Source organism: Pocillopora verrucosa, chromosome 12 (assembly GCF_036669915.1).
Source record: "Pocillopora verrucosa isolate sample1 chromosome 12, ASM3666991v2, whole genome shotgun sequence".
NCBI lineage: Eukaryota > Metazoa > Cnidaria > Anthozoa > Scleractinia > Pocilloporidae > Pocillopora > Pocillopora verrucosa.
Window position 1 is genome coordinate 5,624,041 of NC_089323.1, and position 14,161 is coordinate 5,638,201.

Below are 14,161 nucleotides of genomic sequence, written 5' to 3' on the forward strand. Positions count from 1 at the left end.
AGTTATCCGCTGGATAGTGATTTATCCGTTGGGATAGTGTTCTCCACTCTTTGAACAACTGGGCCCAGAAGTTTTTATCTTGAACTAGAACCAAATTCTCTCAATCGCATGTAATTTACAAGGAACTGTGCTGCAGCTAGAGAGAAGAATTAAAAAAATATATGTATAAAGGTTAATGCAGGTTCTAAGTGCACATGTACTCAGCAAAGGTTTTCTTGCTGTTCTATCATCAACACATAAACGTTTATTTTGGGTGTGTCGTGAAAACACTTTTAGTATGCATGTACTGTAGAATGTATCCAAGGATTTGAGAACAAAGATCAAAACTAGAATTCCACTTTGATATGTTTTGGAACCCTCTGTGACAAATTGATGTTTCATGAGCCAATCTGATGCTAGCATAATGCAAGACTGGCGTCAAACCACTTCTCTATTTGCTTTGCATTTCTTGCATTATATGAGATGCATTTGAGATAAAACATTTGGATGATATAGGTAGATAGACTAAAGCGTGGTTTGATTTGGTTTTTTTCCTTGGGGGCTCATCAATATACACTTACAAACAACAAGTAAAAATTTACAGGGATACTACACACCAAATTGTCTAAAAATATAACACATAATTCATAGAAATGTTTCAAATAGATGTACTATACACGTTTGTGGTAACTAACTTGAACAATCTTTATGATTACAGTTAGAGCAGATGTCAAAATAAGTGGCAGTGAACCAAAGTTTGTTGAAATAAACAAACAAATTCATCTGACTTGCCAGTACAATGCTTCGCCGCCGGTGTCGGAAGTACAATGGGTTAAAGATGGAAATGTGATTGCTCGAAATGGTAGTGGTATTGGTAATGGATCGGTGAATGTAACACAGTTCACTGAAAGTCAATCTCAGCTGCTAATTTCATCAAGTACTACACATAATGAGGGAAATTACACTTGCTTCGTCACAAATACTGTTGGCAATTCCTCAGACACAACGTCAGTCCTTATACAAGGTATGTTTTTCTGAATGATGCACCGTATATTGATATATTGATATCTCATCACTTTTAGTCAAGTACAGTATGCAGATACTCTTCTCTGTGGGGCTGTTGTTTAGAGTTTACTGGAGTTAATGGATTCTTCATTAACTTTGTTAACTTATATTAAAACTGATTCCATTTTTGTTTTTTTTTTGATATTTTTTATCCTTTGTAAAAGTTTTAATTTTCTTTAAGAAACACAGTCCCAGGCTCAACTGTCTTTTACTCTTTACACCCTAACATCTGTTAGCTTACTCTCCATACTGTTCACTATACATTTTCTCAGGTGCTGACAAAGAGAATTTGTCTAACAAGCAAGAGCTTCTTCTTTCCTTTATTCGTGATCTTAATGTGTCATTAAGGTGTAACATTGTTAGGAGGAATTCGATTCTAATCACTCTTACAGGTTAAAGGGATAAAGTCACCATTTGGCAGCTTACACTTCTAAATGTTTCTTCCCCTCCCTCCCTCCCTCCCTCCCCCCTTCACCCCCCTCCCCCCGCAAAAAGAGAAAGGTCAATTGTTCCAATAGAGAACAACCCAATGTGAAAAGAAACAAAAATTACGAAAAAAAACAGCTGCACATAAATACACTATATCTATGTGTCTCTCTATTCTATCTTAACCATAATCACACCAAATAATGTAGATCTTCAACTAAGCCACATTTGCTGTCAGTTATAGGTAGTTTTGTTTTTTGATAATTTTCAATGTTCTGTGGTAATTGAGACTGCAACCGCTTGGATATGGGAAAGATTCTCATAAAACGTGGTCTTGCTTATGTTTTGGGGTTAGAGGAGCCTAAAGACAGAACATGCACAAGATGACGGGAGCAGCAACGCAAATTATATTGATAAAATCATTCCAAAAGCTGAACAGTCGATATACAAAAAAACTCGATCTCCGTAACAATCTTATGGAAATAATTAAGAAGAATGAATTTATTTTCCTGTATCATTAATGTGGAACTTGTCCAATGTAGAACGATTTTAAAACTCTTCATCTATTTGGTGAAATTGCACATTTTAATGAGTAACGAAGTATTGTTTAATTCCACAGTGGTGCCAGACCCACCGCAGACATTGACAGTTGATTCAAAGGGCTCACGGGTGGTGAATATCTCTTGGACAGCTGGTTTTGATGGAAATAGTGCCATTGAGAACTTCACAGTGGAGATCAGTGAAGATAATCAGATCTTTAAGGGTGTTGTTTGTCAGGGATCACTCTCAAGCAGTGCCTGTGTGGTGTCCAGTTCCTCCACAAAAGCCTCTCTTACAGGTCTTCTTCCTTGGACGACATATAATATCAGAATGTTTGCGACAAACACAATTGGCCAAAGTAACAGTAGCCATATTCTGAATGTTACCACAGATGAAGAAGGTACATGTATGCTATTCACTCTCTGCATTTCTTTGCTGTGTACGGAAGGAGCCACACCGATAATAGCTACCGGAGTATTATGACAGGGGATAAGGGCGTGTAGACTTTTTGGAAATTGTGGTAATTACTTTATGAGGGCTATTGTATGCCATGTGTCACAAATTTGTGGAGAAAACTTATACAACAATCTAAGTGTGTATTAACTGCGAAAGTTTTGCACGCAGTAGTGAGCAGGTGCTAGTTTATGTACTTTTGTGCGGAAATCAAGCAAACACAATTTTGCTACAATTTTCATGTGTTATATATTGACATACTAAAAGAGTTGTATGTATATATATATATAGTTTTTAATTCACTTTGCAGTGCCAAGGGAAGCTCCGACTTTTGATGTGATTATTGTCAATTCAACTGCAGTGAATGTTTCCTGGCAGGTAATTATCAGACGTTACATTTATCTCCGAATGATTTGTTGTTGTTGTTGTTGTTGTTGTTGTTGTTTTAGTACTGACATGTTTTATTTATTCCCTCCACATTTTACAACAAGGAAGGGAGAGTTTCAAACCTGAATTACTAGTTCACACAACTGTTTTGTTAAGTACAGTGTTAAATACGATAATTACAAGTATGCTAAATGATGCGAAAGTACGTATGATAAGACGAAACTTTAAATCTTGAATGCTTCGTTAGTTTTCGAATAACCATGCACGTGTTCGGCTCTCTGCGGGTTTAAATTTGAAATTGCGTAGACTTAGACAAGACGAGACTCTGCTCTTAATTAACTTGGACAGCAGCTTACTTTTACATGTCGGCGATGTCAGCAACGACATTATTTTCAGCTCCCTCCGTTAGATTCCGTGTTGTTGTGTACCATTTAACGTATACATGTCACGGATGACGCGATGTAGCTAGCAAGACCATCGTTTATACCCTTGCCTGTGGCTTCTGTGTCGCGTTTTTAGTTTACAGTTGTAATTTCATTTTAATGACTTTTGAGATCCACTTCAGACTAAGCGTAAGGAAACTCAGACTTAATTTTAATTTTAAAAAAATTGAATCAATAAGTACATGAACTGTTCATGATAGTATAGTACAACAACTGGACGCCCTTAAGTATGTGTAAAAAGTATTTTATTCATCAAATAAATGTTTTTTTTTTAAACTTTACGAAACCAGATGCTAAGTAAGGACAAGGCTAGAGGAGCCATCTTGGGCTATTACGTTTTGCACCGGGTTAAAGACACTCCACCCTGGACAAATGAAAGTGTTGATAGAGCCGAAAAGACATCACTTCTAGTAGGATCACTAAATGAACACACTACATACGAGTTTGCCATGCAGGCGTTTAACAGTAAAGGTGTCAGTAATTTAAGTGCTTTGGTGGAAAAGACTACTGACCAGCATAGTGAGTGTTACTTTATTTTACTCATGTTCATCTTTTGTATATAATTGTTTTTCGAACATGATTTTTATGGTTTGTACAATCTCGGACAATGATTATTTGCCGTATAACTTACAGTGTAGTTCTTCTAGTGAGATGTTTTTTCATTACTGAACGTATAACGAGTCGTAGGAAAGATTAGTCACAATGGTAATTGCATTTGTTGTACACATGTTCTAATGAACCTATTGATAGAGGTGTGCCTCATGGTAATTGGGTATTATCGATTGAGTTGACAACGTAAACTGACCCCCGTAAAGAGTTCCAAAGCCGAGGTTTCGAGCGTTATCCCTTCGTCAGTGCTCTGACAAGGGGCTAACGCAAAAACGTCCAGAACGTCAAAAAAAGGTCGAAACGTCAGCTTTGAAAATCTTTACATCGGCCAATTTATGCTATCAACTCAGTTGATAAGGCTAAATTACCCTGTTATACTCTCCCACCGACGCAGCACCACAGTTTCTTTAGAAAGCTATCCCCTTTAGTCGTTCTCTCCTCCGTTTAATGCCCGGAAAAGTACATCTACGAGACCTTATGATACAATTTCTACGCTTTCAGAGCCTAGTGGGCCACCGCAACAAGTCACACTAAGCGATGTAACGTCTACAAGTATCAATGTATCCTGGGGTCCTGTCCCTGCTAATGATCGAAATGGAATCATCCTAGGATATAAACTAAATTATCGAGCATTACCAAATCATGGCATCGTTACCGAATTCCTTAATATCAGCAGTGAACAACAAAATGAAGGAAGAACAAAGATATTACAGACTCTGAATGAATTTACCAACTACAGCTTTAGCGTGTTAGCGTTCACTATAGTGGGAGATGGACCCCCAAGCGTTGCCAAGTTTGTGCAAACGTTGGAGGACAGTAAGTTAACCTAATATCTTTTCTATTGTGTTACTCTAAGTAGAATGCAATAAATTTTCCTATGTATAACAATGCCTTAGATCTCAAACTGTCAACTAACCTATGTAATGTAAACGAAATTAGCCACCCTCTTACAAAACTTAAGTCGCGCAAGTCCCCCGGGTCTGATCAGCTTTCAATGCTTGTTCTGAAGGAATGCGCAGTCAAGTGAGGGCCTTCTCTTTCATTATTAAACAATTCCTTCGATATTAGCCAGGTGCCGTTGTCGTGGAAGATAACCGTTATTTCCTTTGTCCACTCTTTCTTTTTTTCTTTCTTTCTGTTTTTTTTTTTAATTTATTTTTTAATATATATGAGCGGAGGTGTACTGAGAATAGGAAGTCCTTTTCGATAAAATCTTTTTAATAAGGAATCTACGTGCAATAAGCTATGTTTTTCTTACTTATCCGAGTTTATCTTCAGTTCTAGCAAAATGCTGTCCCAGCTTATTTTGTTTTCATCCTTTGCTCAGGGTAATTGGGTATTATCAACTGAATTGACAACGTAAATTGACCTCCGTAAAGAGTTTCAAAGCTGATGTTTCGAGCGTTATTCCTTCGCCAGTGCTCTGACAAGGGACTAATGCCGAAACGTCTTAAACGTCAAAAGCGTCGAAACGTTAGCTTTGAAACTCTTTATATTAACAAATTTACGTTGACCAACTCAGTTGATGATACCAAATTACCCTGTGAAGTGTGAAGTGTGTATAGGAAGGCCTGCGTAAGTTCTATGGCACGTTGTTGTGTAAGAAAAGAATATGATTGGGTTTGTTCAATTCATTTATGGTTTTTTCGGGTTTAATTCGATGTCGGTTCAGGGCCATACCTCTGTATTTCGACTTGTTATCGATTAGAACGTAAAAGCTTCGTCGTAAAACGCTCTCACATGTGCATATTATTTTAGTCTGAACATATCTAACCTATCCTTTAGAGAAGAGTCGAAAGGTCAAAATATGCAAAAGAAAAGAAAAAAGAAAGAAAGACAAAACATTAAAATAAAGGTTGACGGGACCTGAGCTCGAACATATTAATTCCGAATCCTTTGGGTTTTTTTTTTGTTTTTTTTTTTTTGTATCATATATCGAAAGTAATGTACAGTTAAGCAGTTTCCGCAAACGTGTAACTTCTTAAGCTGGAACCTGTTTGACCACTCCTTTCGTATACAAAGTCCGTTACATATGCTTATGGTTCATTTCAGAACCTTCTGCTGCTCCTTTGAATGTGAGAGGACATAACACAAGCTCAACCAGCATCTTTGTAATATGGGATGATGTTCCGGCTGCTGATAAAAATGGTATCATTACGAGTTACAACATCACTTATCACCCACTGACACAGAATCACAGTAACAGTACAACAGTAGATTATCCACATCGTCAAGTGACTCTGATGGGTCTGAGAGAGTTTGTTAACTACAGCATCACAGTGTTTGCTTCCACGGTGAAAGGAAATGGACCTGAAAGCGATCCTGTTATTATCAGTACTGGCGAGGATAGTGAGTAATTTTGCTTTTGGATTAATGTTCCTCGTTACATTTCGGAAATGAGTTCTTATGTGCTTACACAGTTAGGCCCAGCACCAGACCTAATATAGGCAGTGACTATTTTTTTCTTTATGGACATAAGAAAAAAAGGTGGTATCGATTATATCGCTGTTAAAAGCAGTTCTTACCTCGTTTATATCAGAACCATCTGCTGCTCCTTTGAATGTGAGAGGACATAACACCAGCTCAACCAGCGTCTTTGTAACATGGGATGATGTTCCGGCTGCTGACAAAAATGGTATCATTACGAGTTACAACATCACTTATCACTCACTGACAGAGAATCACAATAACAGTACAACAGTGGATCATCCAGATCATCAAGTGACTCTGATGGGTCTGAGAGAGTTTGTTAACTACAGCATCAGAGTGTTTGCTTCCACGGTGAAAGGAAATGGACCTGAAAGCGATCCTGTTATTATCAGTACTGGCGAGGATAGTGAGTGGTTTTTCTTTTGGATTAATGTTCCTCGTTGCATTTCAGAAATCAGTTCTTATGTGCTGACACTGTCCAGTCCAGTGCCAGACCTAATATAGGCTGTAATAATTTTTTTAGGGACATAAAAAAAGGTTGGTATTGATTATTTCGCTGTTTAAAGCAGTTCTTCCCTCATTTATATCAGAACCTTCTGCTGCTCCTTTGAATGTGAGAGGACATAACACCAGCTCAACCAGCATCTTTGTCACTTGGGATGATGTTCCGGCTGCTGATAAAAATGGTATCATTACGAGTTACAACATCACTTATCACTCAGTGACACAGAATCACAGTAACAGCACAACAGTGGATCATCCAGATCGTCAAGTGACTCTGATGGGTCTGAGAGAGTTTGTTAACTACAGCATCACAGTGTTTGCTTCCACGGTGAAAGGAAATGGACCTGAAAGCGATCCTGTTATTATCAGTTCTGGGGAAGACAGTGAGTAATTTTGCTTTTGAATTAATGTTCTATGTTACATTTCAGAAATCAGTTCTTAACTACCAACACATACTTCTCCAGTACCAGACCTAATATAGGCAGTAACTATTTTTTTTTATATTCATTAAAAAAATGGTATTGATTATATCGTTGTTTAAAGCAGTTCTTACCTCATTTATATCAGAGCCATCTGCTGCTCCTTTGAATGTGAGAGGACATAACACAAGCTCAACCAGCATCTTGGTAACATGGGATGATGTCCCGGCTGATGATAAAAATGGTATCATTACGAGTTACAACATCACTTATCACTCACTGACAGAGAATCACAGTAACAGTACAACAGTGGATTATCCAGATCGCCAAGTGACTCTGATAGGTCTGAGAGAGTTTGTTAACTACAGCATCACAGTGTCCGCTTCTACGAACATAGGACCCGGACCAGCCAGTGATGCTATTATTGTCATTACTGGCGAAGACAGTAAGTGATATGCTACTCGAACATAAAACTCATAGAATTTAGATAATATATAACTTACCGCCAACGTGTAATATTCTCTAGATAATGGTCGAAAAATGTCAACTATCCTATGTAATGTACACGAAACTAGCCACCCTCTTAAATCGAGCAAGTCCCCCGGGTCTGATCAGCTTTCATTGCTTTTACTGAGGGAATGTCCAGCCAAGTTAGTGCCCCCTCTTTCATTATTTAACAATTCCTTCGGTACTGTCCAGGTGCCGTTGTCGTGGATAATAACCGATATTGTCTCTGTCAATTTTTTTTTCAAATAAAACCCCTATTCCATGGAACCTCCATTAAACGGTTACTCTATATTTAGGTGGTCACCCCAGCATGCCCTGGGGGTGACTGCTTAATTCAGGTTCGACTGTTTTTATGAATGCGAGTCTTCTCTTACTCTCTTTTAGTAAAGGGTGCCGCTATCGCATAAGTTATTTTGAGAAAACAGCAAAACACAATTTTCACCATATCAACATTTCCCATAGCCAGTCTAATACTTGAACGAATCTTATCATTTCTTTGTATTGCCTTTAGATCCCGGTGGCCCACCACAAGCTGTCGCAATCTATGCTGTATCTTCTACAAGTGTCTCCGTTTCATGGAATCCTGTTACTGCTGATGATCGAAATGGAATCATCAAAGGATATAAAGTGAATTATCAAGCCTTACCAAATGGTGAAATGGTCGCCAAGTTCAGCAATATCAGCAGTCAGCAACAGAATAAAACACAATCAGTGACTTTAGATAATCTGAATGAGTTTACAAACTACAGCATTAGAGTGTTAGCTTTCAATTTAGTTGGAAATGGACCAGCAAGTGTTGCCCAGGTTGTGCAGACACTGGAAGACAGTAAGTTTTAAGTTTTTAAGTCCTTTTAAGTTTTATGCAAGAATCTGTGCTTTTATTTTTGCTGTAACAGTTGTTGTGTTCGTTTCTGCCTCGTACACACCATAGAGAGTAATGTATGTGTAAGAGGTGGTGCGAGAAGACTTTACAACGTATGATCACGCGAGAGACAGAGGGAGAATAATAATGTACACCTTATTTAATGGTTTAACACGTAATACAAGCGGATATTTTGCGAGTTGCGTAGTCTTTTTGCGCGTGAAGAAAACTTCGAGCAATAAGCAGGTAATGCGTGCGCTTATAATCAAACTTTTTCTAACAGTTTATTTGCATTTGAAATGAATGCAATGATTTTACATGACACAGACTTTAAATCTTCTGTTAAGGCCGTCATGAGCGAAGATCTAATGAGAAGTGAAAATCCTTTTGACATAATATTTGTAATGAGGAATCCTGGTGCAATTAGCTATAGTTTTCTTAATTGTCTGAGTTTATCTTCAGTTCTGGCAAAAATCGACGCTTTACCAGCTTATTTTATTTTCCATCCTTTGCTTAGGAGAGTTGGGTATTATCAACTGAGTTGGCAACGTAAATTGACCTCCGTAAAGAGTTTTAAAGCTGACGTTTCGAGCGTTATCCCTTCGTCAGTGCTCTGACAAGGGGCTAACGGCGAAACGTCTAAAACGTCAAGACGTCAGCTTTGAAACTCTTTACATTGGCCAATTTACGTTATCAACTCAGTTGATGATACCAAATTACCCTGTTATATTTTCCCACCGAGACAGCACCGCAGTTTCTTCAAAAAGCTATGCCCTTTAGTCGTTCTCTCCTCAGTTTGCTTCCCGTAAAAAGTTCATCTACAAGACCTTGCGATAAATTTTCTTTGCTTTCAGAGCCTAGTGGGCCACCACAACTGGTCTCAATTAGCGATGTGACATCTACAAGTATCAATGTATCCTGGGGTCCTGTCCCTGCTGATGATCGAAATGGAATCATCCTAGGATATAAACTAAATTATCGATCTTTACCAAATGGTGGCATTGGTACCGAATTCCTCAATATCAGCAGTAGACAACAGGATGAAGGAGGAGCAAAGACGTTACAGACTCTGAATGAATTTACAAACTACAGCATTGATGTCTTAGCATTCACTATAATAGGAGATGGACCACGAAGCGTTCCCAAGTTTTTGCAAACACAGGAGGACAGTAAGTTGAACTAATATCCTCATATCCTCTCTCTATTGTGTTACTCAAGGCAGAATGTAATACAATGTGATTAAAGCGTAGAATGTACATAGTGTAATTACGTCTGACTCCCAAAGGATACTCAAAGCACGTATTGTAGATACACTGGGATCTGATGAGGAAAATCTATGCTGTAACTTGCAAATGTTAAAGTGACTGACCCAATTCATTTTAGACATTTTGTACTAACGTCTTCCTACAAATTGATGGAATCGAATGAAATCGGAAAAAAAAAGATTGAGACACATATGAGAGAAACTTCTTTGAATGGGCGTGCTTCTAACTTAGACAATGCTTTATAGTTAATCAGCTCTGGAGATGAAGCTTATCGCTTCCAAACGCCTTTTCGGTTATATTTGTATTGAATCTCAAGGAGCTCTCTCGCATTGAATGTTCGGACGCATGTCAATACCTTTGCGTAAGTTTTTGAACATTAAGTGCCCTCTAGGGTCAGCTAAAAACGGGAAACATGCTTCATGGATTATTCACGATTTGATGAAGTCATGTAAGAAAAAGAAGGGGCTCAACAAGAAAGCAACAAGATCTGGCCGACAAAAGTAATAGACGCGTACTGCTCCATAAACAACTTATAAAAAATGCTGGCAACTCTTCTTGGAAGGAACATATTAATAAGATCTCTGAAGATCTAAAGATCCCTGGAACCCAAAATCGTTTTAGAGCTACATCTCATCGGCCAGTAAAGGATCAAACAAGCTAACCTCCATGAAACTGAGAGATGAAAGATGGGAGAGGATTCAGATGTTGCCGAAAACATGAATTTTACATCCGAGGATTATGCAAATATTTTTATGTATAACAATGTCTTGGATCTCAAACTGTCAACTATCTTATGTAACGTAAACGAAATCAGCCAGCCTTTAAAAAACTGAACCTGCGCAGGTCCTCCAGTCCTGATTAGATTTCACCGCTTGTACTGAAGGAATGCGTAGTCGAGTTAGCGCCTTGTCTTTGTTCATGATTAGTTTTGGCAGTTCCTTCGATACTGACCAGGTGCCGTTGTCGTTGAAAATAACCGATCTTAACTCATATATTTCAGAACCTTCTGCTGCTCCTATGAATGTGAGCGGACATAACACAAGCTCAACCAGCATCTTTATCATTTGGAATGATATTCCAGCGGCTGAACAGAATGGTATCATCACAAGTTACAACATCACCTATCACTCACTGACAGAGAATCATAGTAACAGTACAACAGTCGATTTTCCAGATCGTCAAGTGACTCTGACGGGTCTGAAAAAGTTTGTTAACTACAGCATCACAGTGTCTGCCTCTACGAAGATAGGACCTGGACCAGCCAGTAAACCCGTTATTGTCAGTACTGGCGAGGATGGTAAGTGATTTTGTTTTTAGTTTGATGTTCGTCGTTGCATGTTAGAAACTTGGCGTTGGTATGAATATGGAACGAGATGATGCGAGGCACCTCTTACATTTGAGTTTTTGTTCATTTTTGTGCTTGCTGTGCCTTCGATCTTAAAAGGCCTGTGTAAGCACCATAATACGGTGTTGTGTAAGAAAAGAATGTGATTGGGTTTCTTTGGATTCATTTATGGTTTTGTCGGGTTTAGTTCAATTTCGGTTGAGGGCCCCACCTCTGTATTTCGACTTGCTATTGATTTGAGCTTAAAAGCCTCGTCGTCAAACGTTCTCACATGTGTATATTATTATTTTACTCTGAACATATCTAAGCTATCCTTTAAAGAAGAGGGTAAGCTGAAAGGAAAAAATATGTAAAAGGAAAGACAAAACAAAAAAAGACAAAAAATTTAAAAAAACGGTTGACCATGCCAAAGCTCGATCCTATTAATTCCAAATCCTATTTTTTTTTTAATATCATATATCGAAAGTAATGTACAGTACAGCGGTTTCCGCAAACGTGTAACTTCTCAGGCTAAGAACTGTTTGACCACTGCGTATGCAAAGTCCGTTAAATGTACTTATTGTTCACTTCAGAACCTTCTGCTGCTCCTTTGAATGTGAGAGGACATAACACAAGCTCAACCAGCATCTTTGTCACCTGGGATGATGTTCCAGCTGTTGATAAAAATGGTATCATTACGAGTTACAACATCACTTATCACTCACTGACAGAGAATCACAGTAACAGTACAACAGTGGATCATCCAGATCGTCAAGTGACTCTCGTGAGTCTGAGAGAGTTTGTTAACTACAGCATCACAGTGTTTGCGTCCACGGTGAAAGGAAATGGACCTGAAAGCGATCCTGTTATTATCAGTTCTGGCGAAGACAGTGAGTAATTTTGCTTTTGGATTAATGTTCCTCGTTGCATTTCAGAAATCAGTTCTTATCTGCTGACACTGTTCAGTCCACCGCCAGAGCTAATATAGGCAGTAACTCTTTTTTGTGGGGACACAAAAAGAAGGTTGGTATTGATTATTTCGCCGTTTAAAGCAGTTCTTACCTTTTTATATCAGAGCCATCTGCTGCTCCTTTGAATGTGAGAGGACATGGCACAAGCTCAACCAGCATCTTTGTAACATGGGATGATGTTCCAGCTGCTGATAAAAATGGTATCATTACGAGTTACAACATCACTTATCACTCACTGACAGAGAATCACAGTAACAGTACAACAGTGGATTATCCAGATCGCCAAGTGACTCTGATAGGTCTGAGAGAGTTTGTTAACTACAACATCACAGTGTTCGCTTCTACGAAGATAGGACCTGGACCAGCCAGTGATGTTATTGCTGTCATTACTGGCGAAGACAGTAAGTGATATGTCACTCGAACATAAAACTCATAGAATTTAGATAATATATAACTTCTCGCCAACGTGTAATATTCTCTATATAATCGTCGAAAAATGTCAACTATCCTATGTAATGTACACGAAACTAGCCACCCTCTTAACTCGAGCAAGTCCTCCGGGTCTGATCAGCTTCCATTGCTTTTACTGAAGGAATATCCAGTCAGCGAGCGCCTTCTCTTTCATTATTTAACAATTCCTTCGGTACTACCCAGGTGCCGTTGTCGTGGATAATAACCGATATTGTCTCTGTCCATTTTAAAAAATAAAACCCCTATTCCATGGAACCTCCATTAAGCGGTAACCCTATATTTAGGCGGTCACCCCAGCATTCCCTGGCGGTGACGACTTAATTCAGGTTCGACCGTGGTTATGAATCTGAGTCTATCTCTTGCATCCGGGAGACCTTAGTTGCGTGCATTTCTCTCACATCGTATCGACGTTTGTTAATGAAACGTTAGGAGACCTTCAATTCTTTGATGGTAAACGTTATGTTGGCTTCAAATGTGTTCTTTCTTTTACACGCGTTTTTTATAACTTATTCCTAACCAAGTCAATTAATTTGAAACGAAGTTCTTATAAGGGTTTCTAACTGCGGACGAATCGTGATCAAGGGCTCCTGGTAAGGGTTGCCGCTATCGGATAAGTTATTTTGAGAAAACAGCAAAACACAATTTTCACCGTATCAACATTTCCCATAGCCAGTTTAATACTTGAACGAATCTTATCATTTGTTTGTATTGCCTTTAGATCCCGGTGGCCCACCACAAACTGTCGCAATCTATGCTGTATCTTCTACAAGTGTCTCCGTTTCATGGAATCCTGTTACAGCTGATGACCGAAATGGAATCATCAAAGGATATAAAGTGAATTATCAAGCCTTACCAAATGGTGAAATGGTCGCCAATTTCAGCAATATCAGCAGTCAGCAACAGAATAAAACACAAACAGTGACTTTAGATAATCTGAATGAGTTTACAAACTACAGCATTAGAGTGTTAGCATTCACTTTAGTTGGAAATGGACCAGCAAGTGTTGCCCTGGTTGTGCAGACACTGGAAGACAGTAAGTTTTAAGTTTTTAAGTCCTTTTAAGTTTTATGCAAGAATCTGTGCTTTTATTTTTGCTGTAACAGCTGTTGTGTTCCTTTCTGCCTCGTACACACCATAGAGAGTAATGTATGTGTAAGAGGTGGTGCGAGAAGACTTTACAACGTATGATCACGCGGGAGACAGATTGAGAATAATAATGTACACCTTATTTAATGGTTTAACACGTAATACAAGCGGATATTTTGCGAGTTGCGTAGTCTTTTTGCGCGTGAGGAAAACTTCGAACAATAAGCAGGTAATGCGTGCGCTTATAATCAAACTTTTTCTAACAGTTTATTTGCATTTGGAATGAATGCAATGATTTTACATGACACAGACTTTATATCTTCTGTTAAGGCCGTCATGAGCGAAGATCTAATGAGAAGTGGAAATCCTTTTGACATAATATTTGTAATAAGGAATCCTGGTGCAATTAGCTATAGTTTT

The 14,161-nt window shown here is 38.5% G+C and overlaps 1 protein-coding gene across 4 annotated transcripts in view; it reads left to right on the plus strand.

Moving 5' to 3' along the window:
• Positions 1–14,161, plus strand: part of LOC131777793 (hemicentin-1) — a 56,254-nt gene that overhangs the window by 30,658 nt on the left and 11,435 nt on the right. For 3 of the 4 annotated variants that reach the window (XM_066159680.1, XM_066159681.1, XM_066159682.1), the window contains exons 29-43: positions 698–1,003; positions 2,090–2,410; positions 2,774–2,841; positions 3,584–3,812; positions 4,404–4,718; positions 5,955–6,251; positions 6,442–6,738; positions 6,923–7,219; positions 7,404–7,700; positions 8,274–8,588; positions 9,479–9,793; positions 10,890–11,186; positions 11,807–12,103; positions 12,289–12,585; positions 13,374–13,688. In XM_066159680.1, coding sequence (XP_066015777.1) covers positions 698–1,003; positions 2,090–2,410; positions 2,774–2,841; positions 3,584–3,812; positions 4,404–4,718; positions 5,955–6,251; positions 6,442–6,738; positions 6,923–7,219; positions 7,404–7,700; positions 8,274–8,588; positions 9,479–9,793; positions 10,890–11,186; positions 11,807–12,103; positions 12,289–12,585; positions 13,374–13,688 — 4,263 coding nt within the window. The remainder of the gene's footprint in view (positions 1–697; positions 1,004–2,089; positions 2,411–2,773; positions 2,842–3,583; positions 3,813–4,403; positions 4,719–5,954; positions 6,252–6,441; positions 6,739–6,922; positions 7,220–7,403; positions 7,701–8,273; positions 8,589–9,478; positions 9,794–10,889; positions 11,187–11,806; positions 12,104–12,288; positions 12,586–13,373; positions 13,689–14,161) is intronic. The other variant, XM_066159683.1, reaches the window with a different exon arrangement.